Source organism: Nothoprocta perdicaria, unplaced genomic scaffold (assembly GCF_003342845.1).
Source record: "Nothoprocta perdicaria isolate Ctin4 unplaced genomic scaffold, notPer1 scaffold_16, whole genome shotgun sequence".
Classification (NCBI taxonomy): Eukaryota; Metazoa; Chordata; class Aves; order Tinamiformes; family Tinamidae; genus Nothoprocta; species Nothoprocta perdicaria.
Window position 1 is genome coordinate 1,232,076 of NW_020454760.1, and position 26,320 is coordinate 1,258,395.

The 26,320-nt window shown below is 38.3% G+C and overlaps 1 protein-coding gene across 3 annotated transcripts in view; it reads left to right on the plus strand.

Moving 5' to 3' along the window:
• Positions 1-26,320, plus strand: part of GRM7 (glutamate metabotropic receptor 7) — a 252,643-nt gene that overhangs the window by 129,578 nt on the left and 96,745 nt on the right. For all 3 annotated transcript variants that reach the window (XM_026035376.1, XM_026035375.1, XM_026035377.1), the window contains exons 3-4: positions 7,119-7,260; positions 8,056-8,210. In XM_026035376.1, the coding sequence (XP_025891161.1) occupies positions 7,119-7,260; positions 8,056-8,210 (297 nt within the window). The remainder of the gene's footprint in view (positions 1-7,118; positions 7,261-8,055; positions 8,211-26,320) is intronic.

A 26,320-nucleotide genomic window follows, 5' to 3' on the forward strand; every position in this document is an offset into this window, starting at 1 on the left:
CTGCTCGCCTCAAACCTGTTGTGTTAGGGTACCTCTCCTCCCTAACCAYGGGCATGTGGTACAGCAGGAATTGTGGCCTGCATAGGCTGCTGCTGGGAGTGCTGCATAGAGCTGAGTGCTGGGATCAGGGTGCAATCCTGCATGGCCCCAGAATGACTTGGCCAGCTCTGTTCGCTAGCCAGGTAAGTGACTGGGCTTTTAAATCCTTTTCCTAGTAYCGCCAGCGTTGTTCCACATTGCAGTGCAGCCTGTCACCTACCCATAGCCTCGCAAGCCGAGATTGAACTCACAAATTCCTTTTCATAGTAATAATTATTTGTCTGTCTTCACTCAGCCTTCTAGGTTGTTAGAATAGGCTGGAGCTGTCAGCCTGTCCAATATGGGCACTCAAAATCCAGCATTTGAGGCATTTTTTTCTTATGCAGTCACTTCCTATTCTTGGCAAAGACCTCAGATCAGATGCCAGTTTTGGAAGAGCTGCCCTGCAATTGCCCTTTGAATAGGGATTCCCATCCCACGTTCCTGCTAGCTGCTTAATTAGATAGAGCTTGTGTTGGTGGGGACTGAAAGCCAAATGATAGTCATCCTCCCAGCTTACCCTGAGAGAGTCCCTGAGGACTAAAGGAGCTCCTTGGTGAAGGGAGCGCATGAKGGTTCCATTTGTCCTTCCTGCTGCACTGGCTGACTGTGAGGGTGCACGGGATGCCTGTGATGTGCTAGCGAAGTCCAGAAATCACAGGGAATTCAGGAATGAAAGCACCTAGAGAAGAGAGTATACAGACAAGGACCTTGGAAAGTCTCAGCTTTTAAAAAAAGCTTGGAACGTTTGAAATAAAAGATAGTGAGGAAAGTTGGGAATGAACAAATTTTCTTGTTGTCACCTGTTATATACAAGGTATTTATYGAGGTCAGATCTTTCTTGAAAAATAATAAGGTCCATCTATTTCAATAACAGAAAAAAAGCAGGCACAACTTGAATGACAACTGACCAGCTACCCCACCAGTTTAAGCTGAAGTTTCACCCATGCTATTGAAACACTGCTGCTTCTGGAGCCTCACCTCTCCTGCTCGGGCCTCACCTGTGGCCCTGGTCCCTTGGTGCAAAATATCACACAGTCAATCGTGACAACTCTTCAAGATTTTCACCAGAGAGAGAAGAAAAAGCCCAACTTTGTGTTCTGTTTATTAGCTCCCCCACCCCCCCAAAAAGAAAAAAGTTACTGCTGATATTGGTTGAAATGCATTTCTGTATTTTCTCCAAGCACTGCAAGTGGCTTGTAATGTGGGGAATTTTAATGACTGGAACAATTCAAAACAATTGGGTCAGTCTGCCAAAGTGGCACAAACCATTAGGAAAACTAGAAGCTCTAAAACCAAATAATTTCATGTTATTGTTTGAGGAAATGGTTTGCTGTGTTGTCTCATTCTTTTCATAGATTACTGTGCTGTTTTAATGGTTTACGTTTTGGACAAAGGCRCATCTGGAAAGATTGAACCTACCAGGTCTGCTTCTGGTGTTCTGTTCAAAAACCTACTGCAAAATGTTCACTGGCGGCAAAGAAGGATTAGAAGGATGCCAAAGTGTGAGACACATACAAATAGCTTAGAAAAGATGCTGTTTCAAGAGCAGAATGATATGGAATTGACTTTTTAGTCATTACTGTTGTGATAACTTTCCAGATATTTTTTCCTTGAATTTCCCAAACACTCTCTTTTAAGTATTTGCCCCTTTTGCTCTCCCTCTCCCATTTTCCCAAAAGCATTTTAGCCTCAGAGCACAGTCATAGGAACTCTAACTAGTCACTCTCTGGAATTCAAGGATTTCTGAGGGATGAGAGAAGAAGTTTTCTACTCAGATTTAGTTAGGRTGTTTTCCTGTAACTGTTTCAATATCCAAGGCAATGCATCACTTCTAGCAAAGTCTACAAGCTCTTTTAGCTTAGTGAAAGAACAGAGAAGATACATTGATATAGATTTCCTGAATATACAGAAAACTGGAAATGATTTTTCTGAAAATCATTTTGTACAAAGGTTGTATCCGCTGGCTGTTGAGACAGTAGCTCATACAGCATAGATGAAAGCACTAACCTTGCCTGTCTTTTAATGCAGAGACTTTGACAAATGCAACTGCTTGTTCCAGTGAGGAGCTATTCGGTATATTTGAGTCATTTTGTTAGCCACTGACATATTCCTACATTTGTGAAAATTGTCAGAAGCCGAGTTCAGTTCTTGTCTTAACTCTGTGCTAGGTTAATGGATAGTGYTTTTTAACTATAAGTTTTGCCAGTGTTTCTGGAGGAGAAATATGCATTAATGTTATTAACTGCAGCTATTCTCCAAGGTGATATGTTTGTATAATTCTTATTGATGCTGCTGAGACACAATATGCATCAAAGGAAGAATAAATTATGTCTCTTAAACATTTCCATTAAGTTTTCCATTTCATATTTTGACGATGCCATTAGTGCTGGGAAGAATCAGTCTTAATGATGCAGCTGCATGCCTGTGTAGGCAGAGAGAGGGGCCATGTTTGAGCTCTGAGAACACTGCGCTTCTTTCTGCACGCGTTGTGGAAGAGCAGGCGTCAGCTGCCTGGCTTGCRTATACTGTGTGTTAGGCAGAACTAGGTTAGGAGACGTGCTGCCTGCTTGCAGAACTGCTGTACCCCAAAATTCCCGTAGTTCAGGTCTTGTAAGTGTCCCCTGTATCCTTTATCTTCATAGKGGGCTTTGCATTTGGTTACAGGTTTTCTATTATTAACCTTTTCTCTTCCTTCCCTAGAGAGAAATAATGTAACAAGTAATAGGAAGCTCTCTGTAACCAATTGAGAAAAATCGTAGTACTCTTGGTGGAAGCAGCCCACAAGATGACTCAGAGGCTCCTTGATGCTGCTTCGTTTACGCTCACAGGGCTCTTGGCATGCAGAGACGCTGCAGCAGAACCGCTTGGATACCAGAGCTCAGAAGCTCCCATTCATTGTTACAGCAGCTCGTACCTACTTAGGGTGTTTGCCAGCTCCCCAGTCAACCAAGGGTAATGTATTACTGCAGAAGTCCTATGACAAATTTCTTAATTTGCAAGTTTTGCATTTTTACTGCTTAATTCCCTTGAAGGCTTTCACCTCAGGAGCACTGTGAATTAACTTGACAGCTTAAATAACTGCCACACAACTGCACGTGTTKCCTTCTGCTGTAAGAATGCAAGCAGAGAACACGAGAGTTAAACTTCCTGTGTATATTTCATCTGGACAACATATGCCAAATTCCTTGGGCATTTATTGCTAAGAAATGAAAAATGACAAGTGCCCCTGCCTGTAAAGAAGTTCTCCTCRGAGGCTGAAATGCTTTTGAGCAAGCTTATAGGCTAGAGAGTAAACAAACTCATGTGACTGATATTTGTCTGGTGAYTGGGATGTCACCTTCCCGTTTCCATAAGAGCTTGTAGTCTGTGGTGTGCAGCTCGGTGTGGACTTGAGCAAAAATAAAGCAGCTAAAGAAAAGGATACGCACTGACCCTTTTGCTGACTGAGAGCAAATATTRGTCAGTTGGTAACGGAGTCACTTTTCTCAAAGAGACAGCAGCGAATTAAAATCTGAATATCTGCCAGCATGTCTAAATTRCATCAGCTGGGTCGTGATCCTATTGCATGTTATTCTCTGCCTTTCTTTTGTTTATGCTTGATATGCTCTTTATTGCCCAGCTGTTTCTGTTCCTAGTGCTGCTTCAGAAATTGCTTTCCTAATGCTGAAGTGTCTTTTAGCTAGCCCTCATCTTCTCACATTTACAGTGGTTTTTATTCAAGGGTGACTTCCCAGTCTAGCTTCTTCCTACTTCGTGTCCATTTAGCACTAAAAAATTCTCTTCCTCCTTCTCTGCCTCCAGCTACCCCTTTGTTTTGGGTTAACAAAAACTTTCCTCCTAGTTGCTAAACTTCCTATTTAAAAAAAAAAAAAAAAAAAAAGTTCTCTGCTCTCCCCTGAACGGCACTTTGGCACTTTGCACTTTGGAGGTGCTTCCTCTGAAAATCTAGAATTTTCGCTGTTCTTGCCCAGATCTTCAGCATTGGGGTTGCTGTTTTATTGAAACTATTGATGCTACAGTGATGTAAATGCATTTGTTTGGCCATTGATACTTGCTGTTTATTCATAACTCCTGCCATCTGTCAGGTCCACACACAGGTTAACAAGATACCATGTCACTGGGGAAAGCAGCATCTCTGCCTCTGATTATAACAGCATTTCTCCATTTATCTTCAACAGTCTCATTAGCACAGTGTCTGTGGCATGAAAAGGAACAGAAATATGGACCCCCAATTCCAAACTATTTCTTTCTTTTATCCTGTTCCATGTTTCCTCTTTAATAAATCCTAGGGAAATGACATACCTTTAACTTGTATGTTGCAATAGAGGTTTTTCCTCTCACTGTTGAGAAGGTCTCACCACAATTGTCTCTCTCCAAAGACGCTGAGTATGGCTCTAATCATTATAAATTGCAATAAGATTTTTGAATCTTCCATCCAAGCAGTAGAGATTGACTGATCTACACCATAGGTATATTTGCAGTCAGGATAGGTTGTTGAAATAGCACTATTAATTAACTGTTTTTTCAAGAACTTTAAAAGGTGTATGCCACAAGTTTTTAAATACYGATATATCTAATAGTTTTATCATAACAGTGTGAGTTTTTGTTGTTTGTTTTTTGTTTTGTCCTTTTTCTTCCCCCTTGATACGAGCATACCTTTAAATATAGGAGTATTATTGCCATGGATTTCAGCTCTCTTTTGCTTCTGTTTTCTTTGTGCTTACTTATTAAAATAATCTGCAGATTTAACCATCATGTGTATTACTAAGAAACTGTAATTATAATCTTCCTTATTTCCTGATTTAAGTTCTTAAAGTCAGTTTCTGATACAGTTCTTTGAAATAACAAGAAGTTGAGAAATATTGGTCTGGATCTTATCAGCTGGTTTCTGGTCTTCAGAATTGCTTCTCTGACCCTCTTGGGAGTGCAGTTTGCTTCTTTTGGAGGGAGAGCTGTTACAGGTTGCAAAGGATGCTTGCAGTAGCTTCAKAAGTGTCTAAGCAATGGTTCCATCCAGCGTGCAAGAACTCATTGACACTATAAAATATATCCTTTTTCTGTAACTGCATGTCAGTATGGGAGCTTCCTTTAAGAGTGCCATAGCAGGAACATGTATATTTTCAAGGGGCAAATCTGGTGTTTTGCACTAGTCTGTTCTATTTTTTTTCCTCCTTTTTTCTCAATGAATTCTCCAAAGTCCCTAAGCCCTTAATGGTTTCTCTCATGGGAGATTCAAAGTAGCTCAGGTTGACTTGATGGAGTGCCAGGGAAGGCAGTGGTACTTCAAAGCAACAGCTAATAACTTTAAACTCTCCTTAGCCTGTCCTTAGGCTTGCCAGGACAGAGATTTTTCATCCTGAGGAGCAAAAGGAAAGAGAGGSCGGTCTTCAAGAGGAGACACTCAGCGGCAAACGACAGATCTATAAATTGCTTTCCCTTCTGTTTTCTGTTGGTGCCTCTCTGCCTATGGATGCGCTGCTGTCTTTTGGGGACCGCTCTGAAAAGCCGAGCTGGCTGGTGGTTATCTGCACCAAACAAGGTGTTCCAGGGAAGCTGGGTAATTGTTCATGAATTTGAGTTCATTTTATCTATTTTTGACTGGGAAAAATAACAAGATAAATCTTTTCAGACATATTAAATATTTTGAACACATTAGCAGAAGGGAGTTTATGTTTAAAAATCAATGTTATTTTCAGAGGAACTAGAAACTAGGTGATAAAATAATTGTAAAATTAAATAATAATTTGCGTGAGTCAGAAAATCTTGGAGATTATTTTTCAGGTTTATCTCCTTATTTCCATTTTTTTTTTTCTACAGCAATTTTTTTTTTTTTCTCCTAGAGGTTTTGGATCATCTAGCACCAGTAAACCTAACCTTCTAGCAGGCATCCTCTGTGTGAGCTTCTCTTATTTCCAAAATCAGGAATAATGATACTGACCTGTCTTCTAAAGTGCTTAGAGATGTGCTGATGGGACGTGCTATTGGACAACAGTTTGTGTGTGTGTGTGTGTTTGTTTTTAAAACTATGCACTTGCTTTTTTTACCAGTGGTTTGCCACCAGTTCAGTGGTTTTCCTCCAGGTATTGATATCTCTTTTGCCTTATTTTAGGAAGATTATATTGTCCTTTGACAGATGATGCTCATGGTACATGCACCACCTCCTCTGGAAATCCTTTACCATAATGCATTTTTTTCTGTTTCTTCATGTAACTGTACTTCTTAATATCTGTGAATATCTCCTTTGTCCTGCTGTCTTTTAATTAACTCATCCCAACTGCTGTTTTTATTATGCATCTCTAATACTCTAATTAACACACTGTGCAATATACTGAAGGAAGAAGTTAGTATTTAAGATGCAATAAAGGATGAAAGAAATGATTGCTGAGAAACAAAATAATAAAATCAAAAGTGTGTCTTCCTACACTGACAAAGAAATGCTACTGCTGATGTGATTTCTGTTATTTTTTTTTCTCTTAAATGTATGTTTTGTCTGTAAGATACAAAATGTTTAAAATTTTGTTCTGTGGTATGGGTGTATAAGTCCAAGCTTATAACATAAGTTATTCCTGATTAATAGAAACATTTTCTCTCAATATCCTTCAACTTATAATGTTAAAAAGAATCCCAGCTCTTCACCAGGAAAACTTGTCTAATGTTTTGTCCTTGTCTTTTGCCTTTCACTTTTTAATTTTTTTCTTCTTTCTAGTCAGTTAAAGCGTGTTCAGTTTTTATCCTTCTGCTGACTGGTTTGTTTGTTTTGTTTTTCTATGATGTTATTTTTGCCCATCTGTTCTATATGTGACCTAACTAGCCATGCATATTGTATGTATCCTGATGAGAGATTTATGTTTTCCAAAAGGAAAATTAGTTGTAAGAATACTTCAAGAGGCCTAGCATGAAGATTAACTGCTCCAAGAGCACAATAATCAGACTTGAGAGTTTTCTTCCTCTTAGGCTCCCCTTCCGGTTCATGCTTTTTTCCTGCTGTCTTTCCTTTGCTTACCCTTTATAGACTTCTCTTTTTCTTTCTTTAACAGGTGGTCTCTGCATAGCTCAGTCTCTGAAGATCCCGCAGGATCGCAAAGACAAGACCATCGACTTCGATAAAATTATCAAGCAGCTTCTAGAAACTCCTAATGCCAGGGCCATTGTTATTTTTGCCAACGATGAGGACATAAAGTAAGGATGATTAAGGAAATTTATTTGTTTTATAGACATACATAAAAGAGAAAGCAAGTAATAATACAAATAATTATGCACAAACAATTATGCGGTAAAAATACCGCAGGAAGAGGGAGTTTACACTTTGTCACAGCAGTGAGGAAAGGGAGTGCTGCACAAGGTCTGAACAATTTTCSTGTGACTCCAAACAACGTCATAAGATTACTCATGCATTTGATGGCAGACTTGACCTTACTTCTCAAAAAGACATCGTGCCTCTCCTCATATTAGCAATACTGTGTATTATTTATTACTACAGGCAGTTTTAGGGCAAAAAAATAGCTACTAGTGATAAAAGGGCTTGTGTGGTCAAGGTTAAATCACATACAGATACCATTTACTCTTAAAATAATAGCTTAAAAKGGTATGACTTGCATTTTTTTCTAGTCTTTCTTATATCTTCTCTGTCTACGACTTTTAAATTAGCTTGAAGTTTTGATTTGTATACCCCTGAGCGGCTCAGTTGTGTCGAACAATACCAACAAGAAGTTAAGATAAAGTTTCAGTAAAATCAATGGCAACATTTTAAGTTTTAGTGGAATCAGGATTTTATTCTTAATATACAAAGAGATTTAAACAAATGAGTCAGTCTGTGTTGCATGGATCATGACAACCATTGTGAAATTTGTAGACTCTGTTATTTACAGGAATATGCCTTTTCTGTTCATTCTGCAGTCTTGCAACATGCTATTTTTACTAAGCAATTAAATGCTTCAGTTAAATTTTTTATGAAGAAAATGTTCTTTTCTACAGGCAGATCCTTGCAGCCGCTAAAAGGGCAGATCAAGTTGGTCACTTTCTTTGGGTGGGCTCAGACACTTGGGGTTCCAAAGTGAGTCCGTTAATTCAGCAAGAAGATGTTGCTGAGGGAGCAATCACCATTCTGCCCAAGAGAGCAACCATAGAAGGTAAGAGCTCTTTCTCATTGTCACAGCTGCTCACCTTTTTTCTTCCTATTTCACGAATCTCCAGTGTTACAAAATTGATTGTCTATATATTCTGATGTATTTTTTGTGAATAAATATGTAGAGATAAAATGGTAATATTAAAAAGATCAATAGGTAAGATAAAATTAGTATAAAATTAAGTTTTCATCACCTGAGATTTTCCTTTATGTATTCCTTATCTGAAAGCTGTGTTATAGCCACAGTTGAAAACCTACCAGCAGTTATTCATTAAAAGTATGCTTTCAGATCTTATTTTAAGGTTAGCTAATAGCACAAGGCCCTTATCGCGTAAAGTAAAATAAAATGTTCTTAATGTATAATATGTGTACGTATGAAGGATAGGAAGGAAAAATCTGTTGCAATTTACATGTCACTTGTTATTCAGTGAATGTGGTTCCTACTGAAGCAGTAAAAATTAATTTTCAGATGAGTAGTGTTACATTTTAACTTAAGTTAAATATCATTCAGATCAAACATTACATGTATTTTATATAATTTACTAATATTCTTCATACAATACATATTTGTACATACACAAGTGTATAAAAATGTATGGACTTTTTATTTTCTCTACATAAGTACTTCCTTTCTCATAATTTCCTTTTTTTCCTGAAGTCTTTATTTTCTGGTCCTTCTTCCATTTGCTATCCCCTTTGTCTGCACAGGTGCATGAAATTACAAATGGCTTCCTTCAGGGCAAACCAAAACTGCTGATTAGAATCTGTTCTCCTTTAATGTGAGAAGAAAAATTCTGTGCAAGGGAGACGAAAGTGTTGAAAAAGGATCTCCTCTGCTAGTATGTGGCTTTGTGTTCCTCATCTGTCAGACCRGGTCTCCACAGAGTCTTTGGAACATATTTCATGTCTTAAAATAAGCTCTAGTGTCTTCAATCACAGGGAGACCATATAGTTGGATTCTCTTTTACGGTGTCTACGCTATTACCTTATTGATTATTCTTCACAAATCTATAATATGCTTCATCCTTTTATATTTTTGAGGTATTGGAGGCATTTTTGCATGGTATGTTTCTGTAGTGGCATAAAGTTGATAGACAATTAACTGATCATTTTTTTTCCAGGAATATCATTTTTCCATTTAAAAAAAAAAGGTATTTTAATTATCCTTTCATACCATCTGTGTTCATCCTTGAGGGTTTCTGACCTCGAAACTAAAGGTCTACTAGCAGTACACACACAGACATATAAAACTTTTCCCAGTTTACTTGTTTTAGAATATATTCYTCTTATATTACCCAATAAGCACATTTTATATAAGGGAAATATGTCATTTCCTTTTGGAAACACTGTGGTGACTGCAGAACAGAAGAGTTTGGGTGCAGTAGGTTTGTAAATCTTCAAACCTTCGTGATTTAAACATCAGCAAATTCAGTGTCTCTGCAAAGAACTGTTTCCATTGAGCTCTCAATTTATTCAATATATGAAATTAGATAGTTAATCAGTACAAAATGCAACTAAACAGTTATAGGTATGTAGATTACATGACTATTTGAATTTGTGATATTTAAATTATATGTGTATGTGTATTCAAGAACTGATACCATATGGACAGATACATATTTGGGGGTTCATGAGTTGCGTGTTATTCTCAGAAAGGGAAAAACACTCAGAAAACAACAACAAAAAATTGTGGTATTAACTGAGGTGCAAAGTAAAAATATACTAGAATAACGGTTACAATGTCAATAGCAAATGCTCCTGAATCCTTTGTAMCTGCTCAGTAAGGTTCAGGCTGGTCCTTACCTTTTTCAATCCTGTTCATCCATCTCTAATTACCATCTGTAYCTGCCATCTGCTTAGTCCTATTAGGAGGAAAGAGTAAAGAGAGGGTAAAGAATGCAGAGCAAATTCCTGTTCTCCTGTGCAGTAATTTTGGTATTGTCCTCYACTGGCAGACTTCTTAGCACTATCCTAGGAACTGTTTTGCTTTGTAGGAAGCATTTTTCCAGAACCACGCATCTTTCAGTCAGACACCATTTCTAGTTCATCCACTGGGAGAATTTTTCAGTGAAATCTCTTACAGGAAGCAAGTAATCTTTACATATTAGTATCTTTTTGTCTTGTGAAGCTATTATCCTTTTGGATCATCTTTCTTGCACTTAGACTACTGTAATTTGTTTTGTTTTTCTGTTGTAATTTCATTTGGCTACAAATCCAAGAGAACAGGAACTGTATATCTTAATGTCATTCTTTTATCATCAAGCAATGAACATCTGCCCCTTAAAATTTAGTAATGCATTTCTTTTGATGAATACATAAAATAAATAAGGCTTGGTTATTTCTTCTCCCCTCCAGCCCCACTCTAAAGTGATGGAAACAAACTCAGTTAGCAAAAGGGAAGTGCATTTTCCTTAAAGGAACAAATCTGGGGCAGTATCATAGTCTGGCGCTGTCTCTTCATGTAGTGCTCTGCAGCAAGGTTGCCTCCTGCCCCCACAGCTCAAGGTTACAGTTCAAGAAAACAGGTAAACATCAGCTTAAACCCTGCTGAGGTTGGTGAGGCTTAAGAATTGAAATAACTGTTACTGTAGAGGTAAATAAGGATCCTCGAGACTATCTTAATTTTATTTCTTAAGTTTTAAATAGTACTTACTGTGCATTAGAAAAAAATTCCTAACAAACTYTGTTGGAAGCAGCTCTGTAGCCACTAATTCTAGAGCTGTTGCTGATGATGGAATAATACCATACCTTTATCTTAAATATGTGATTCCGCTAGCCTCTGCTCAAAGCTAAGAGAAAAATTCTAGTCTAATAAACCAAAAAGTGTTAAATTTCATTGAAAATTAATGTGGCAACCTTGTATATGTGATACCCTTTGTATTATTAAACATGTAAAGTCTGTTGTTTATATAAGTCATAAACTGAAACAGAAAAAAAAATACATTTCGTATAATGTTTTCCGCTCTAGACACACACTTTAAATGCAAATGTGTTATTGTATTCCGTTGTCTACGCATCTGCAATTTGAAGTGCGCTCCCCATTTCTCAGSACTGGGTATCCTGGTAACCTGCGACTCCACTGGGAGTTTAAACCCTTCAATTGCCCRTGTAGTCAGGCCCCAGGTAGGCAGTTACTCGTCTGGATACCGAATGCCACTCTCAGGATAAATTTTGCTTTGCATTAGTCCCGTGGGATGATTTGGGAAATCATCACACGAACCAAATTCATTCATCTTAAGTCAATCTTAATACAGCCCGCTTGTGTTTGATGTAATTATGCTGGCTGAAGTTGCATCTTATTTGCATAATTGCAGTAGACAGTGAGCCAGAGGAAGTGCACACTTAAATAGTAATCACTTCATAAAAACTTGTGTTGGAAACAGGCTTTATAGCCAGCTTCAACCAAGTATCAACTGAACTGAAAAGCTTTCCAAGGTTTGTAAGGAAAAAGGCAGAGTATTTATTTCTGGAAGAGCTATTGTGGCAGAATACTGTATTTTGGTTATTGTTGCTTTTGTGGCTCAAGCTCTCCATCACTGTCCAGCAATACTTCTTCAGCAAAGGCAGTGTCACAGATTGAATCTTTTCCAGGGCTTTGTAATTAGCTTCTAAAGCTTTCTCTCTGTATCCCTTGGGCCTTGAACTSTGTTTTTAAGACTGAGATGGAAGACTGTAACTTTGGGTGACGTTTTGTTCTGGGCTGCWCTGCTGGTGTGCCCGTCCTGCTATGAGAGCCTGCTGAGGGGCAATTTGTTCAGACCTGCCCTGGGTTCTCCCATGTTTCGTGCCGAATCTTGTTTCCTCTTGCCCGTGTTCACGCAGGTCCCGTTGGGATTGCAGGAGCACAGAGCRGGCAGCAAAGGCAGCCCAGGATGCGGCCAGGCCGGGGGCTCGGCTGAGCRCTACCGGCGCATGGGCCCTTCATGGGGCATGTTTAGGAAGCCAGGCATCATGTGGTGCTGCTTTTTCTRTGTTCTTTCATGCACTGCCAGTTTGAAGCTTCCTCATGAAAAGTGCAGCACAATTAAATGTTGGCTTCAATACCACTCTGCGGTGATGCAGTCTCCTGAGATTGATAGATATGGTAATRCTGTTGAGGTTCAGCCAAATAGGGCCTGTTCTCCAATTGTAGAAAGAAATTGTATATTCACTGGTGTTTCAGTAGCAGTGCAGCGCTTAACTTTAAAAGGTTGAAAAGGAGGCTTTGGGGAGAGGTTTAGTAAGTTCAAAGAGCCAGTAGCTTAAGGGAAGCATTATTTTTTCATATGCAGATATAGGAAAGTTGAGCAACACAGTTTAGAAAGTTACAAATTAATTTTTGTAGTTTCCTTTTAACTTAAAACATTGAAGCTTTCTTTTCTTCTTTTGTTTAAGAGTCTCTTTAACTATTAGTCGCTCAGAAATAAAATGTCAAACGTGATCTTTGTACCGCTGCAGACTCAAAGCAAAGTCCTCCTGGAATTCCAAACCTGTGGTTCTGTAAGGAACATGTTCAAAAAATGCACATATTGTTACAGCTCAAAATGCCAACTTCTGTGTGGTTATCGAAACATAATAATTGCACAAGAGTGTTTAGCTAAACATTGCACATTTGACTAGTTTTTGATCAGTTGTTGACTTTTTTTTTGTTTTGCAAGCTTGAAGGTGTAGTCTTTCTAGAACATTAGAGTTGACTACCTTGCTTAATTCAAAATACGGTTTGTGCCAGAAGCAGCACTAGAAAGCAATTTTATCTCAATGGAGTATGAATCAGGATGTTTTCAAAGGGTATTATTACTGCATAATGAAGAACTTTGATGGGAAGTTTAATTGGGCCACCTTTTTGGCCTGTTGAAATAAAAGACCTGTTCTGCTCRTAATAGAGGTACTTCTCTAATTTGAGGCATCTCTCATTCTATGGATATATGCATCTATCTGTGCATCTTTAATATAATATATATACTATCGTTATATTTCTATATTCTCTATATTGCTTCTAGAGCTTGTGTGGGCAGCTCATTGGTGTTTATGTTTAACTGTTACTTCAGAACACTGGAAGGTTTCTTGGAGGCCGATCTTGAGACACGTGTTGTCCTCCCTTCCTGAACTGTTGGCACAGTAAAAAGGCAAAGTCTATAGGTAAAAATRTATCTAAACAGTGATCAACAGCTAAATACAGTTAGTGGATTTTGTGACTTATCCATGTTCTAAATAGCAGTAAATAGCAATATTTTTCTAATTGATCTGCTCCTGAAGTTTTCTGTTGGTCGTGGTCAGGCAGGGCATGTCCACCCAGAAAGGCTCCTTCACAAGGAGCTTTATTTTTAGAAAGCAGTCTGCTGCTGTGTGCCAAATCCTGATGGGCGTGTGATGTGGTAAGAAATTCCAAGTGTTCTTCTGAAGGCTTGCTCTGCGCAGAAGGCACTAACGGGTATACTAGATCAGAGAGGGTTTGCAAGGAAGTGTTTCTTCCTCCACACTGGAGACAGCCATATGGCTCCTTTCCAGCATTTCTGCAAGGAAGCAGAGCCAAAGGCAGCTTAGACTGGCACAAGAACTTTCCATCCTTGGGGAACGTGTAGAGCTGCATGTGAATAGCACACTGGGAAGCACGTGAGGAAGGCAAAGACTGTATCCTATAGGTATAAAGTCCCCAAAATATCCCTTTAAGAAATTATGTTTGCTRAAAAACATTAGCCTCTGGTTTTGTTATCACTGAGAGTTGCAAGACTCATTGATTTGATAAGAATTCATTTTCTATTTTTTTGCAAAATTGGATGAATTTCCAAAATCTAYAGTTTATCTAGGAATATTTAATGATTAGAAGTTCCCCTAATTCTTAGTCTTTAGGGAAGGCTGTTGGATAACATCAAAATGTTAAGAAGAGTGCTGACTACATGCAGAAAGACTTTTCACAAATCCCATGATATTAAAAGCTACACAGGAATTTGGTGCTGTGTTGTTCTATGTCAGTTGCTGCAGGACGCTGGCTTAGGTTTATTATGCAATGCAGTTTTCTAGGTCTGGCAGTAAGCAGTGCTCAATGAGACTATTGATACTGGAGTTTCATTTGAGTTTTCAAGGGTATCTTTTTTTTTTTTTTTTGAAATTGAATGTTGTGGGGATGATGAAGCTGAGTGGATCTCACCTGACATGAATGCAGCTTCTGGAGCAGAGTTTGGTCTTGGAGAATTGTAAAAATATTGTTTCAGTTTGTCATTCTCTTTAGGTGTAGAGATGCTAGAAAGACAAGCCGAGAATCACCTTCTCCTGCTCCTTTAGAGAAGGATTGGCACCAGTAGTGTACCACACACAGCACCCACGTTATTTCTGACTCCTTTACTTGATCCACCAAGCTGAAGAAGCTGAAGCAACGTTACAGTACTGTGCTAACAGCAGAAGAGCTGTCGCTGCTGGAAGGGAGGAGTGGGAGAAAGGGATTAAGGCATGTGGGAGCAGAGGGATAAGGTGGTTCTGTAGCCACCCAAAGCTTTGCATTACATCTGTGTATGTCGCTGTCAAGGATGTAGAGGGAGAGCAGAGAGCTCCCCTCTGCTGTTTGCTGGCAAGTTGCTTCTAGCCTGATATTTGTAACGCTATTAATTCAGATTTTTAACACATTTTCCTACTTCAAAAGAAGCCTATTAGTAGCATACTTATTTTGCCATTTGTATTTCACATATCCTTCATGCCTTATTCTTCTCCTAGCCTAAAGAGGCTAGGAATTACAGGAGCTCTGAACTTGTCTCAATTTTTGATTAAAAAAAATTGTGAATGATTCCAAATACCTGATTTAAAAATACAGTTCAGCATGAGGGATGGTGACTACAGTATGTTGCTAATGAAACAGATTTTTTCATCTCTAATGTGCTGTTTTAGCCAAAGGTAATAACAAGAATTAATTTATTTCATAGAATATGTAACAGATATGTCCAGTCCACTGTCTGGTGGGCTACCAAAAACTGCAAACCAGACAGTCCAAAATGGCTCTTGAGCTGAAGGACTTCAGGGTTTCTTGTAATAAATAGTCACATTTGCAACAAATATAGACTCAAATATAGACTTTGGGATTAGACCCGTGGATAGTAGATGACTTTACTTTCCCCTGCAATTATTGCAGTATTTTAATTTATGGAGCTTCAGACTCTGAAGTTGGGGCAGTAAAACACAGAATACAAATACAATCTGCTTGTACCATAAAGTGATGGAAGAAATAAAAGATTCGGTTATCAGTCTTTTCTACAAGAATTGTTCTGTAGAACAAGAAATTAAAATAACATTAATATATTAGAAATTTAAAGGAAAGAAACAAGATCCCCTTGCCATCTGCTACGTAACTACCAAGGTAGCCCAGTGGCACAGCATCTATGCAGGGGAGGGAAGAAGCCAAGAGTCTCCTCGTTGCAGAGCTGGACAGGCCCTCCTCGTTGTAACCATCAAAACCAGCATCTCTGTCTATGTGCAGCTCGTGTAGGTCATGAACAAGACAGGTCTTATTAGCAAAGAAGAGGTGAGATATTAAACATGCCTCAGAGCACCCATCCAGAAGAGTCACTTTGTTATTGTGTTTCATTGAATTGATCTGTGCTATTGAACAGGCAGATATATATTTACAGGGGTTCAGTGTTCATCTGTCCTGCTCCTTGAAGAAACTGCATATGTATTTTCAGAAATGTGTATTAAATTTTCATGTGGTGTTTATTCACATATGTTAGATCCTCTACCAAGATAACATTGTGTAATATATTTATAGTAACACATTATTTYCACTCCGGTAGGTTTAAATTCATGCATTTCGGCTTTTTTTTTTTATGTTATCAGCTATTTACCATTACGCTTTTAATTTGTTTATTATTCTGCTTATGGTTCATTCTTTTCTGGTTTTACAATATATTGAGAGCAAAAGTTACTAAATTCTCACTTTTTTTTTTCCTGGCTATGTAATTTAAAAAGACTTTCTCTTTAGGACACTTAAAATTAGTATTTGAAGTCTCCCATTACTCACTTGCTCTCTACTTTAGCAAGCCTGCAAAGAAATACTTCTTCACACTCTCTTAAGTAAAGCAAAAAGTATTGGAGTAAAAAGCCAATATGATGTGTGTGTTTACAAGTCAGCAAATGAATATGCTTATATTAAACACTAAAACTATTTTTGCTGTATGTATTAATTTTCTTAGCTTTGGTGTTTTCCTGCAAGAGTAGATAGTGATTACTTTCATAATTCTTGTCATGCATATTCAGAGCATCCTGGACTTCTGAGGGCTCCAGCTTTCCATCTCCATAATCTTTGAGCTTCTGGACTGTTAAATGAACTGGCCTGTGGTGCATGGAGCATTTCTCCTTGCAAACAGTGTGTGTTAGAGCTGGCTTCTGCAAGGAAGCCTTTATAGGTTTCCTGCAGTTCATGGCCAAGCCCTWTGTGTGCTGGAAGATAACTCATATTGTTACCTGACATTTTCTCTTGTAGTAAACTCTCTTCTGATTGTTGTTTTCAGCTTTTCTCTCCCACAATCACCCTGATAATGTTACTTAATCGTTAATTTTTTTTCTTGCCTGCTCTCTGGCCGTTAGACCTGTATGTCTCTGCAGATTATTGCTGTGCTGCCAGCTTGGTTTGGATGAACACCAGTTTGTTGTGAAGCCTGCTGCTGTGTGTCCAGCTCCTCTGCCGGCTGAGCTAAGGAGTGCTGGGCTCTCCTTGGGCACCTCTGCTCTTACCAGGCAAAAGCCATGGTCTTCTGTTTACAGTGCCTGTGTATTTGCCATTAAATGGGCCAAGAGCTCCCATGTAGGACTCTAGTCAGGCAGTTTTTCATATCTTCAGCCTTTCCTCCCAGACAACTAAGACAGAAGAATTATATACAATTAATATAGTAATTATGTAAGATATTTTTAGTAAGTATGATGAGAATACTAAAGGTTTCTTCTAATCCAATAATCAAAAATACAGGAAACAAAAATAGAAAAACAAGTTTAGAAACATACCCTTCTACTGCTCTCTGCAGCTCTGCTTGTAATTCAGCAATAGCTTGTTATACATCTTCCTGATGTATTTTGCCCTTCTCCAAAATAATGGTTAGAATTTGTAAGAAAGAAATTGAAAGGAAATAATTTCAAATTGATTATATTGATTATTTAATCTTAATCTTTGTGATTAAGATTGTAAGAATGAAACTGAAAGGAAATAATTTCAAATTGATTATATTGGTTATTTAATCTTAATCTTTGTGATTAAGATTAAACTTAACTAAAGTTAGTCTTCATCTCTTACACCGATAATTTCCACCTATCATGTATAGGCTTAGTTATATTCTTCTACGTAAGTGCAGTATCAAAGCCTTTAAAATCTCTTAAGACTCAAAAGAGTAAGCTGGGATCTCAGCTCATCTCCATTTTTGATATATGTGCAAAAGCATCAGTAACATCAGTATGAGGGTAAGCTTTCAGCAGATATTTCTCTCGGTGTTCACTGAGGTTAACTTACTCTTAAATAATCTTTAATTGCTTTAAGCTCTTTTAATGAACAATTACTTTCAGTCTTTGTTTTCAAATTTTATCGGTATTTCTCAGTTTAATGACTGTTTTGTATAGTCAAAATCTCAGAAGAAAAGTATTTTACTATTCTAAGTTAATGACATTTGAAAATTATTGAAATCCCTTCTGCTTTGCAGTGTAGGTCCACTACATCCTCCTCTTCATCTTTGTTACTGAAGATACTTGGATGGGAACTGTTAATTTGTCGGATTTGTCCCTTAGCTTGTAATACGTGCAACTTGCTGAGAGTTGCCTTACCCCTGTAAAAGGGAGCCAGGGAGAACAGGAAAATGGTTGGGGTATCATGGAAGAAAAGTGTTGAACCCTCTTTTTTTGTTGTATTAATATAGATAGTAATACACAACTGAGGCATCAGCTTAAAGGAAAACAAAATCCCAAAGTTGAATGTGGGATAGTTGCTTCTGAAGAAATCATTGGAGTAATTGCTGGCCAGGAGACATGTGGTAGCTGCTTTGTGTGCAGAAATGACTAAAGGCCCTCATAAATTTGCATTACTTGTTACGAGAAATGGCTTCTAAAATTCAACTATAATAAACAGCTATTTAAGTAAGAATCTAAGTAGTGAAATAGCCGCTTTGCAAAATTTTTCTGGAGATTTAGTAGATTTATTGAGAGAGAGAGAGAGAGAGAGAGAGAGAGAGAAAAAAAACATGAAGGAATAAAGGCAGATTAGATAGAACTGTGTTTTTGTGCCTAACTGTTGGTATGGGTTTTATATATAATGAAACAGTATACAACTTACAAAGCCTGTTGACTGGTATGCTATGTAAATGGTAGATGTAAACTGGAGTGTTTGCAAGAAAATTCTTAGTGTTATTTTGCTGAAGCTTATTTTATTTCAGATATTTATATTTTATCTCATACTCTGTAAATTTTTATATGTCTAGTAGGTTACCAGCAGTTTGCTTACACAGGACACAAATACAAATTTTAATACCATATTACAGCAACTTTAATTTGTGGATTTAAATTGGTGTGCTTTATGTAAAATCTGCAAATCTAAATCACACCTGAAGTCATGCTTTAATGTCTCCTTAGAATTTAAATTATGTTTCTAGCTTTGGCAATTATTTAAAATGCTGATGTGTCAATCCCCAAGGAGAGAATACTTGTCTCAAGTATTACCACTTGAAATTTTGGGAAGCCACACAGATGTTCATCTGCTCRTTATGGAAATAATGTATTTAGTTAATGTGTTGCTATGAAGAGAGGGGAATACAAATTATCTTGCAACTTGAGAGTCGTTTAAAAGTTTACTTAAGAGTGTTTTATTCATTTCTACTAAGACACTTCTTACTGTGGGGGTCCTCTGAACCTCCATTATGTTTGAAAGCCTTTCTGTAGGTTCCTCCGTATGCCCARCTCTAGTAAAGGCTGCACTGTTGCGTTTCCTAGAAGCTCTTCTCTCACTGATGCTCAGCTTCTGGGCATGATTGTCTGCAGAAAGAAGTAGCCTTATGTTAAGTAGGATTTTTAAAGAACATTGTTAGTCTCATTAGCCAACATTACCAAGTCCGCAGCAGCACCTATCAGTGTCTGCTGCAGTGCATGCGTGTAGAAGTATCTGTGTGTGTGTGTGTGTGTGTGTGTGTGTAAGTGTGGGCCTGTGTACATACTTAAAGAGCATGTGAATGTGTCTACACAGATTTTCCTGTTGACATGGTAACACTTTAGATACACACACTCATAAAAGTAAATCAGCAAGAGAATATGAACTCCCTACTGAAGGAATTTAATACATTATAAATATATCTGAAAACCAGTAAATTCTGCATTTTGGGGAATGACTGACGCATGAGAGTGGTGAGGGAAAAAACTCAGCTCTTCTCGCCCTATCTTATTACAGAGTAGAGGTTCGAWTCTTACATTATTCTTCCACTTCCAGTGCGCACAGGAAGAGGATGATTTCTTTTTGTATTTTGTTTCCTGAGAATGAGCATCCGTGCAGCTGAGCATTTTTGTACATTGATTTGAAGTATGCAGATCAGAAGGGCACAGCTGGTAGGGCTAGATATTTACCTTGATCGTAGTTATTTATGGCTTTCAAAGTTAGAATTTAAGTCATGTGTCACAGAATGATGGAAAACTAGCTTTTGTGTGGCATCACTGTCACTCCTGTTCTTGCTACTTCTATCAAGTTAGAGCACGTGTACAGTGTTACAGTTTAGTTTAAGCTTTTGGATGGTTTCACAGCTCTTCAAAAGGCCATGCTGCTAAACTCCACTCTTTCCTGATGCAATGCTGGAATGAGTGACTGCAGCCCCATGATAATGGGTTCTTTCATTTCCTCTTTTTTTTTTTTTTTATTATTTATTTATTTATTTTTTTATTTACATGTGGTGACTATTTTCTTAACCTGTTAATCATGTTTTAGTGTTACACTGATCATTGTATCATAAGATCCAGAGCGATTTCKTTATACTTTTGTTAAAGTATGCATGCAGAAAGACATGAATTACTAGGAGAGAGATGTTTTGCTTCTCCATGTATTTTTAAAGCTGTTCTGTTTGGTCTGATTCTGGTCAGTCTTTCTCAACAGATGCAGACATTAGCAAGAGTGTTTTATAAGAGCAGCATTTACCCTTGGCTGAGACAGYGCTTACTGTGCTTCATAGAGAAGTTATTCATTCCAGCAGCAGGAGTCCCTGGAATGAGAAAGAAGGWATTCGCTCAGGAGAGAGCACAGAATGCATTAAACAGTACAGGTGACTTGCATTAGTTTCAGCTCAAAATGTCCCTCTGTGGTTTAAAATGCAARGATTTTAGGCATTATAAAGTCTCTAGTTGTTAGGGGAAGAGGAGGACAACTCTCCCTTAACAATTCTTGATGTTCGGTGCTGGGATTAAGTTTTCTTTCCTAATTATAAAGAAATAGGCCCCTGTGGATTAAAACACTTCCTCTTGCTTTGATAAGAGGACCTACCTACCTGGAGGCATCAAAGAACCGTATCAGCAAGAAAAACCTTGGGCACTAGATGCCCAGAGCTTGTTCCTTATTGTGTCAGTGTGTGTCCGTGTGTCCCCAGTGCCTGTTAGAGCAGACATCTGACTCCTGGTTGGGGCCATGGTCTTGGTAAGGCATTAAAATAACAAACAGTAGAAATAAATTTAGGTTTCTCTGTTAAGCCATTACATTGAAATAAATGGGAGCTCTGTGGAAGTAAGAAGTGCCTGAGGGCCATAAAATGTGGAATAATGAATAATAATATACTTGTATATTAACCTTTCTGTTACAGTGCTGTCTAGACAATACCTAGGTCATGGCCTCACTGTCATAGCAGCTGTATATTTTTAGAAAAACTCATGATAATGATACTTAGCCATTGACTTTTACAGTAAAGCTTTATAGCTTAAATCTCAGATTTGCCCTAAGCATGTCAAGCATAATTTCTTTCTACATACTTTATGTACTCTATATSAAAAAACACGTGAAACATGCAACATGAACAAAAATAATCTTTTTTAAATCTACCTTGTAGCAAATAATAAAAAAGGAAAATAAATGTAAAGCATATTTATGGCATACTATAAAAGAAAATACAAAAGAAACACTCAATGGTATGGCTTTTTTCTGGTAAGGAGGTCTGGAAACTACCTTAGTACTTTCATAAAACTATGTAGTGTATGACATAGGCAGCATCATAAAATTGGAGAAAATACTGGGTGCCTCTAGAATTGACCTTACCAGTCCACATCTTTTATCCTAGATTTAATGTCACTAAATTAAGCTGTTTTGGCCCAAGTGCTGAAGAAATCAGAAGACTGTTTGAGAGTAGCTTTCAACTTACTCTGTTTAACTATCCATCATGACTCTTGACATACTTTGGACAAAATAGAGAACATAAAGATACTGCTCATGTAAAATTGGGTCAATATGTTATGCTTGCTTACAAACCACATTACGTGTGAATGAAAACATTTCAGTCACAAAAGAAAAATACTGATTAGGTCAACAACTTTGTTTTGAATTAGACTTGACTGTTTTCCTTATTAAATAACAACTGCCTTTATTCCACCAGTCCTGTAAGTTACTGCTGACACATGAAATAAACATTTTGTAGTGTGTATAATAAACAAGAAGTGATACAGAAAAAAACCTAGTTCATTCATGCCAATAAAATCTTAGCATAGTGATATTCATGAACCAGGCCACGTTTTTAAACATGGAGCTGCAGAGATTGCTTTCTGCTATTTTTGCAATTTGCAATTTGGCTGCTGTTGGTTTAGCACTGAATGCTGGCTGAGGCATTTTTATCTTTTCCTAAGGAGCTGTTTAGTTTTCTGCCCATGTCATTGTGTCCCCAGGTGCCYGTGGGCAGCAGGAAGGCCCCTGAGGAGGGCAGAGCCAGGCAGGGATGTGCAGGGAGCACCTTGCATCGCTGCCTGGCCCAATCCCATGGGAAGCACCATGGCTGCGAGGCTGCCTCTGTCTCCACAGTGCAGCTCCCCACGGAAATCTGCATCGCTGGCCGTGGAGCTCGGAAGCACAGGTAGTTCCCTTGGCCCTCTCTGCCAGTGAAAATGAATTATTCTCTTGGTCAAAAAATGATCGACAAGTAATATCACATTGGAAAGAGAGGCACGAGATTTAATATTACAGAGAAATCAGTTGTTGTGATGGTGGTTTGTTTATTTGCTTGTTTTTTGGTCAAAAGTCAGCCTCATTTCCCACTGTAAGAATCAAACTGCTGTTTTAGGTATTTCAAATTTTGTCAGGACTGTGGCAGTTTTCTTTATTTCTTAGTTAATAGCATATGCTGCTTTCTCAGAGATCTAAGAAATAGTTTTGAAAACTGATGGCATGGTTGGACCACTATGGATGTTTCCTAGGGCAACGTTGCACATCCTGTTAGGAAATCGTTGATTATTGACTGGTGTTCAGCGTAAAGTTGGATGACTAATAGTAACAGTTATCACAGAATGAAATGTCTAGATATATCCGTATATCACGTACAGAGCAAACTGCAGCTGAAACATAGGAATGAGCAAAGGTATTTGGGCTTTGTACAAGTAGAGGCGAGTGAGAGTCCTTCCCCTCGCCCAGGGATCTCCAATCATCCCTAATGCTTTTGAACATGTGTTTTATCTTCTCTTTCTCTCCCCCTGCTCCCTTTTCTTTAAGTCTTTTTTTTTTTTTTTTTTTCGCTGTGTAGGTAATTTACATATTAATCCCCCTGGGTAGAAAATAAATGAACCCATTAGGTTCTATCATCTCTCTATGTGTAGATATAATGAATTAATCAAATCACTGATCTGTAAAGTAAAAACAGATTTACTTTCATTATTAAAATATTGTAAAATAACTATTACTCTTTGTGGCATTTTCTGGAGAAAAAAAGTAATTTCCGAGGTATGACATACGAGAGACACTCAAATATTGCTAAAATGTGCTATACAAGAGTAATACTTTGCCATGGATAAGAGTAAAAAGTGATTATTCTTTCTTTTACATACAAGTATGCTGCTTCTGTACTTGGGTCATCTAATTCCTTGAGTCCCTGAAGCCAAAATTGTTACTCTTACATTTAATATTGTGCCTGCAAGTTGTCTCATTGACTTCATTTTAAAAAAAAAAAGAAAAAAAAAAAGAAATCGATCTTAAGCATAGGCTTAAGTCTGTCGTTAATGCAGAGAATGTTTTTGCCTATATGTCAATTTTAATATGATTTTTAATCACATTAATTCAAAAAGAGATAGGTAATTAAGATGTCCTGCTACAATATGGTTGGTTTTGATAGAATTGTCTGTGTTTGTAGGACAGCTTCGTAGTATGGTAGAAGTATGGAAATGGTGCCGGCTATAGAGATTTAAGACAGAAAACTTTCTCCCCCTGCAGCAGAAACATCCTTTGTATTTTTGCATTTTTGATGCAATTGCAAACATTGACTTTTTCTAAGAGATAGGAAATTAGAGGTTGGTTGGAAAAATTGTTGTTAAAAAATTACCTGATACTGGATTCAGCATTAATTGTTGAGAGATTATGGAAGTTCCTTTACTGTTTGAGAAATCTGGGAAAATAATGCATTTATTTTATAGTATATAACTATATATTTTTGTTGCTTGTAATACATAAGTGAAAAAAAATGGTGCAGAAGCTTCAGTTTGCAGACAAACCACTTTGCAGAGACTTTGTAAGACAAGGAAAACTCTCATTTTGCAATGTGTTCCGTGAGCCCCTGTCTCAGGCTGGTCCTGGCAGGGTGTGCTCTGCTTTCAGGCATCACCACCGAGATGCGGGCTCGTCTGCAGGGCAAATTCATGGCTGTAGGAAGAGTCAGTCCCCTGACCACAGGCCACAATGCTGCAGTGAATTGTACAAAGCCAAAAGAGCCCTTGGAAGACTCTAGGTATGCTCCAGTGCTACTGTGAGGAGAAGGGGAGGAAGAGATGGAGTTACCAACAAAATACTGAGTTTATAAAGCWGTAATTACAGTATCTCTGCTCTGTGTGAGAACTGTCACTGGCAGTTCCTCRTGAAGAAGCTCGGCCCCCTTAATCTAGTTAGCAAGAGCAGTGGGCAGTGGCACAGCACGTGGCTGTCTGGGGCATGCGCTGCGCCGTGAGGAACGGCGTGGAGGTGTCGGAGAAGGGAGAGCTGTGGGGCAGCTCCTTGGGCTCAGTGCCTGGCACGGTTTTATGAAGAAAAGAGGTAAGAATGAGCCTGTGCTCGTCAGCAGCTCATGAGATGTGAAGAATGTATGAAGCCAATTTACAAGAATAGATTTTATTCTGCACTGGGAGTATGATCTTTGGGTAGGAAAAAGGCTCAGAGTTGCATGATTGCATTTGAAGCCATTCATATGCAACAAGCTGAAGAAAAAATTGCTACTTTGTGTTCAGATGAAAAGTTTTCATCACATTTAAATTGAAGAAGAAGCTGTCAATTGTTATTATTGGCAAAGATGAACACCTATTATAGTCATGGCTGTTAAAGCTTATATGATATAAATCCTTGTACATTATCTTACAGTAATTACATGGCACAAATCTGCTCAGTACCAGCCTAACCTTATGATTAGTGTTCAAAATACAATAATACTGAAGTATGTAATTACTTTACATTCTCCTCTTTAATAGGAATTTAAATCCTGAAATCATATGATTCCAAGTGTTTGGTTATATCCACCAGCCTAGTTGGTTGCAAGGCAACAATACTGTCACACTGACATAGGCAGCAATTGCTTCTGTGGATTTGAGTTTGAGTTTTTCTTTAATAGTATTTTCCAAGGGTGCTGTAATGGGGCACGTGGGGCAAAGGGGCAGTGGGTGCTGCTTTTCCCAGGCGAGGGCCATGCTGCAGCATCGCCCTGTGTTCACCTCCCTGCTTGAAGTCCCAGTCACTGCCACGGGGCTTCAGAAAGCAAGTACAGTGGAAYAGAGTAAATTTTAATTCCATTTGTCTTTAGGCTCAAATTTGAAGTTAGGTTGTAGTGTATTGATCTGTGGAATTCTTTTATTCTCATTTTGTTTAACTTCTTTCTGAACAGATTACAGAATATAGCTTCTGTTGGCTATATAAACGAGAAAAAAAAAGGCTGTGTGCACATGCACTGATGTATTTATTACCAYGGAAATCATTTCTTTGCCAAACAGACCAGCAAAACCAAAAAATATACTGGGAGAGCAATAAAAAGAAAAATATAGATGGAAGTGAGGTTTCATTTGTTTGCCAGGCAACTGTAAGCCTGAGGCGTGCTGCACCATTTAGCTTGGCAGGAGGTTTCTAATCCTGCAATGCATGGCTTGTCTGAGAGTGCAGTGATCTCTGCTGGTTCTTGCCCTCTCAAGCTGCGGGAAGACCCCGGCGTGTGCCRGGCGCGGTGACCCCCGGCTGGGCGCTGCGCCGCTGACCTTCCCTGGCATTCACCCGTGCCTGCCTTTGTGCCACACTCTCAGGAGAGGCTGCTCCCTTGCACGAATAAAGGTGAAATTGCTGACATCATGCTGCTGCTTGGGTTATAGATCCATTGATTTTTTTTTTTTCTGATTTTTTTTCAGGCTGTAAGAGAGTTACCTCAAGTCTGAAAGACGATAGGTGATAGAATAGTTAAATGCAATGAATTGAAGCAGCATTTCCCAGTGTARTTGGTGAAGAGGTGTTCCTTTAGCATCTTTATTGGGAAAATAAATATTTGTTTCAGAGCTTGCTGTTGTACTGTGCAAAGAAAATCATTTAAAATAAGGCATGACTTCTGAAGGGGTATTGTCTCAAATCATAGGGGCTGATTTGACTTGTTTGCACATAAAAAAAATTGAAAACTTGATAGTGAAAATCCCTGCACTGTGGCAGGTGTGGTTATATTCCAGAAGGTAAGGAACTGTATGATTTTAGAGTACAGTATGAATTCTTCTTGTAGTCCCCTTCTAACCCTCCCTCTCCACTGCCCATTAGTGAGGCTTTGAGTAAGCTTTTTCTTAATGTTAATATAAATTTAAGTACAGTTGTATATTTCTGGAAAAAAAGTCACAAAACCAAAGAAACTGCTTCTATCTAGTTAGTGAGGTGCTAAAGAGAATGAATATGAGTAAGATCCTAGGACTTTACATACTCATAGATGTCATGCAGTTTCCTTCAGAGAA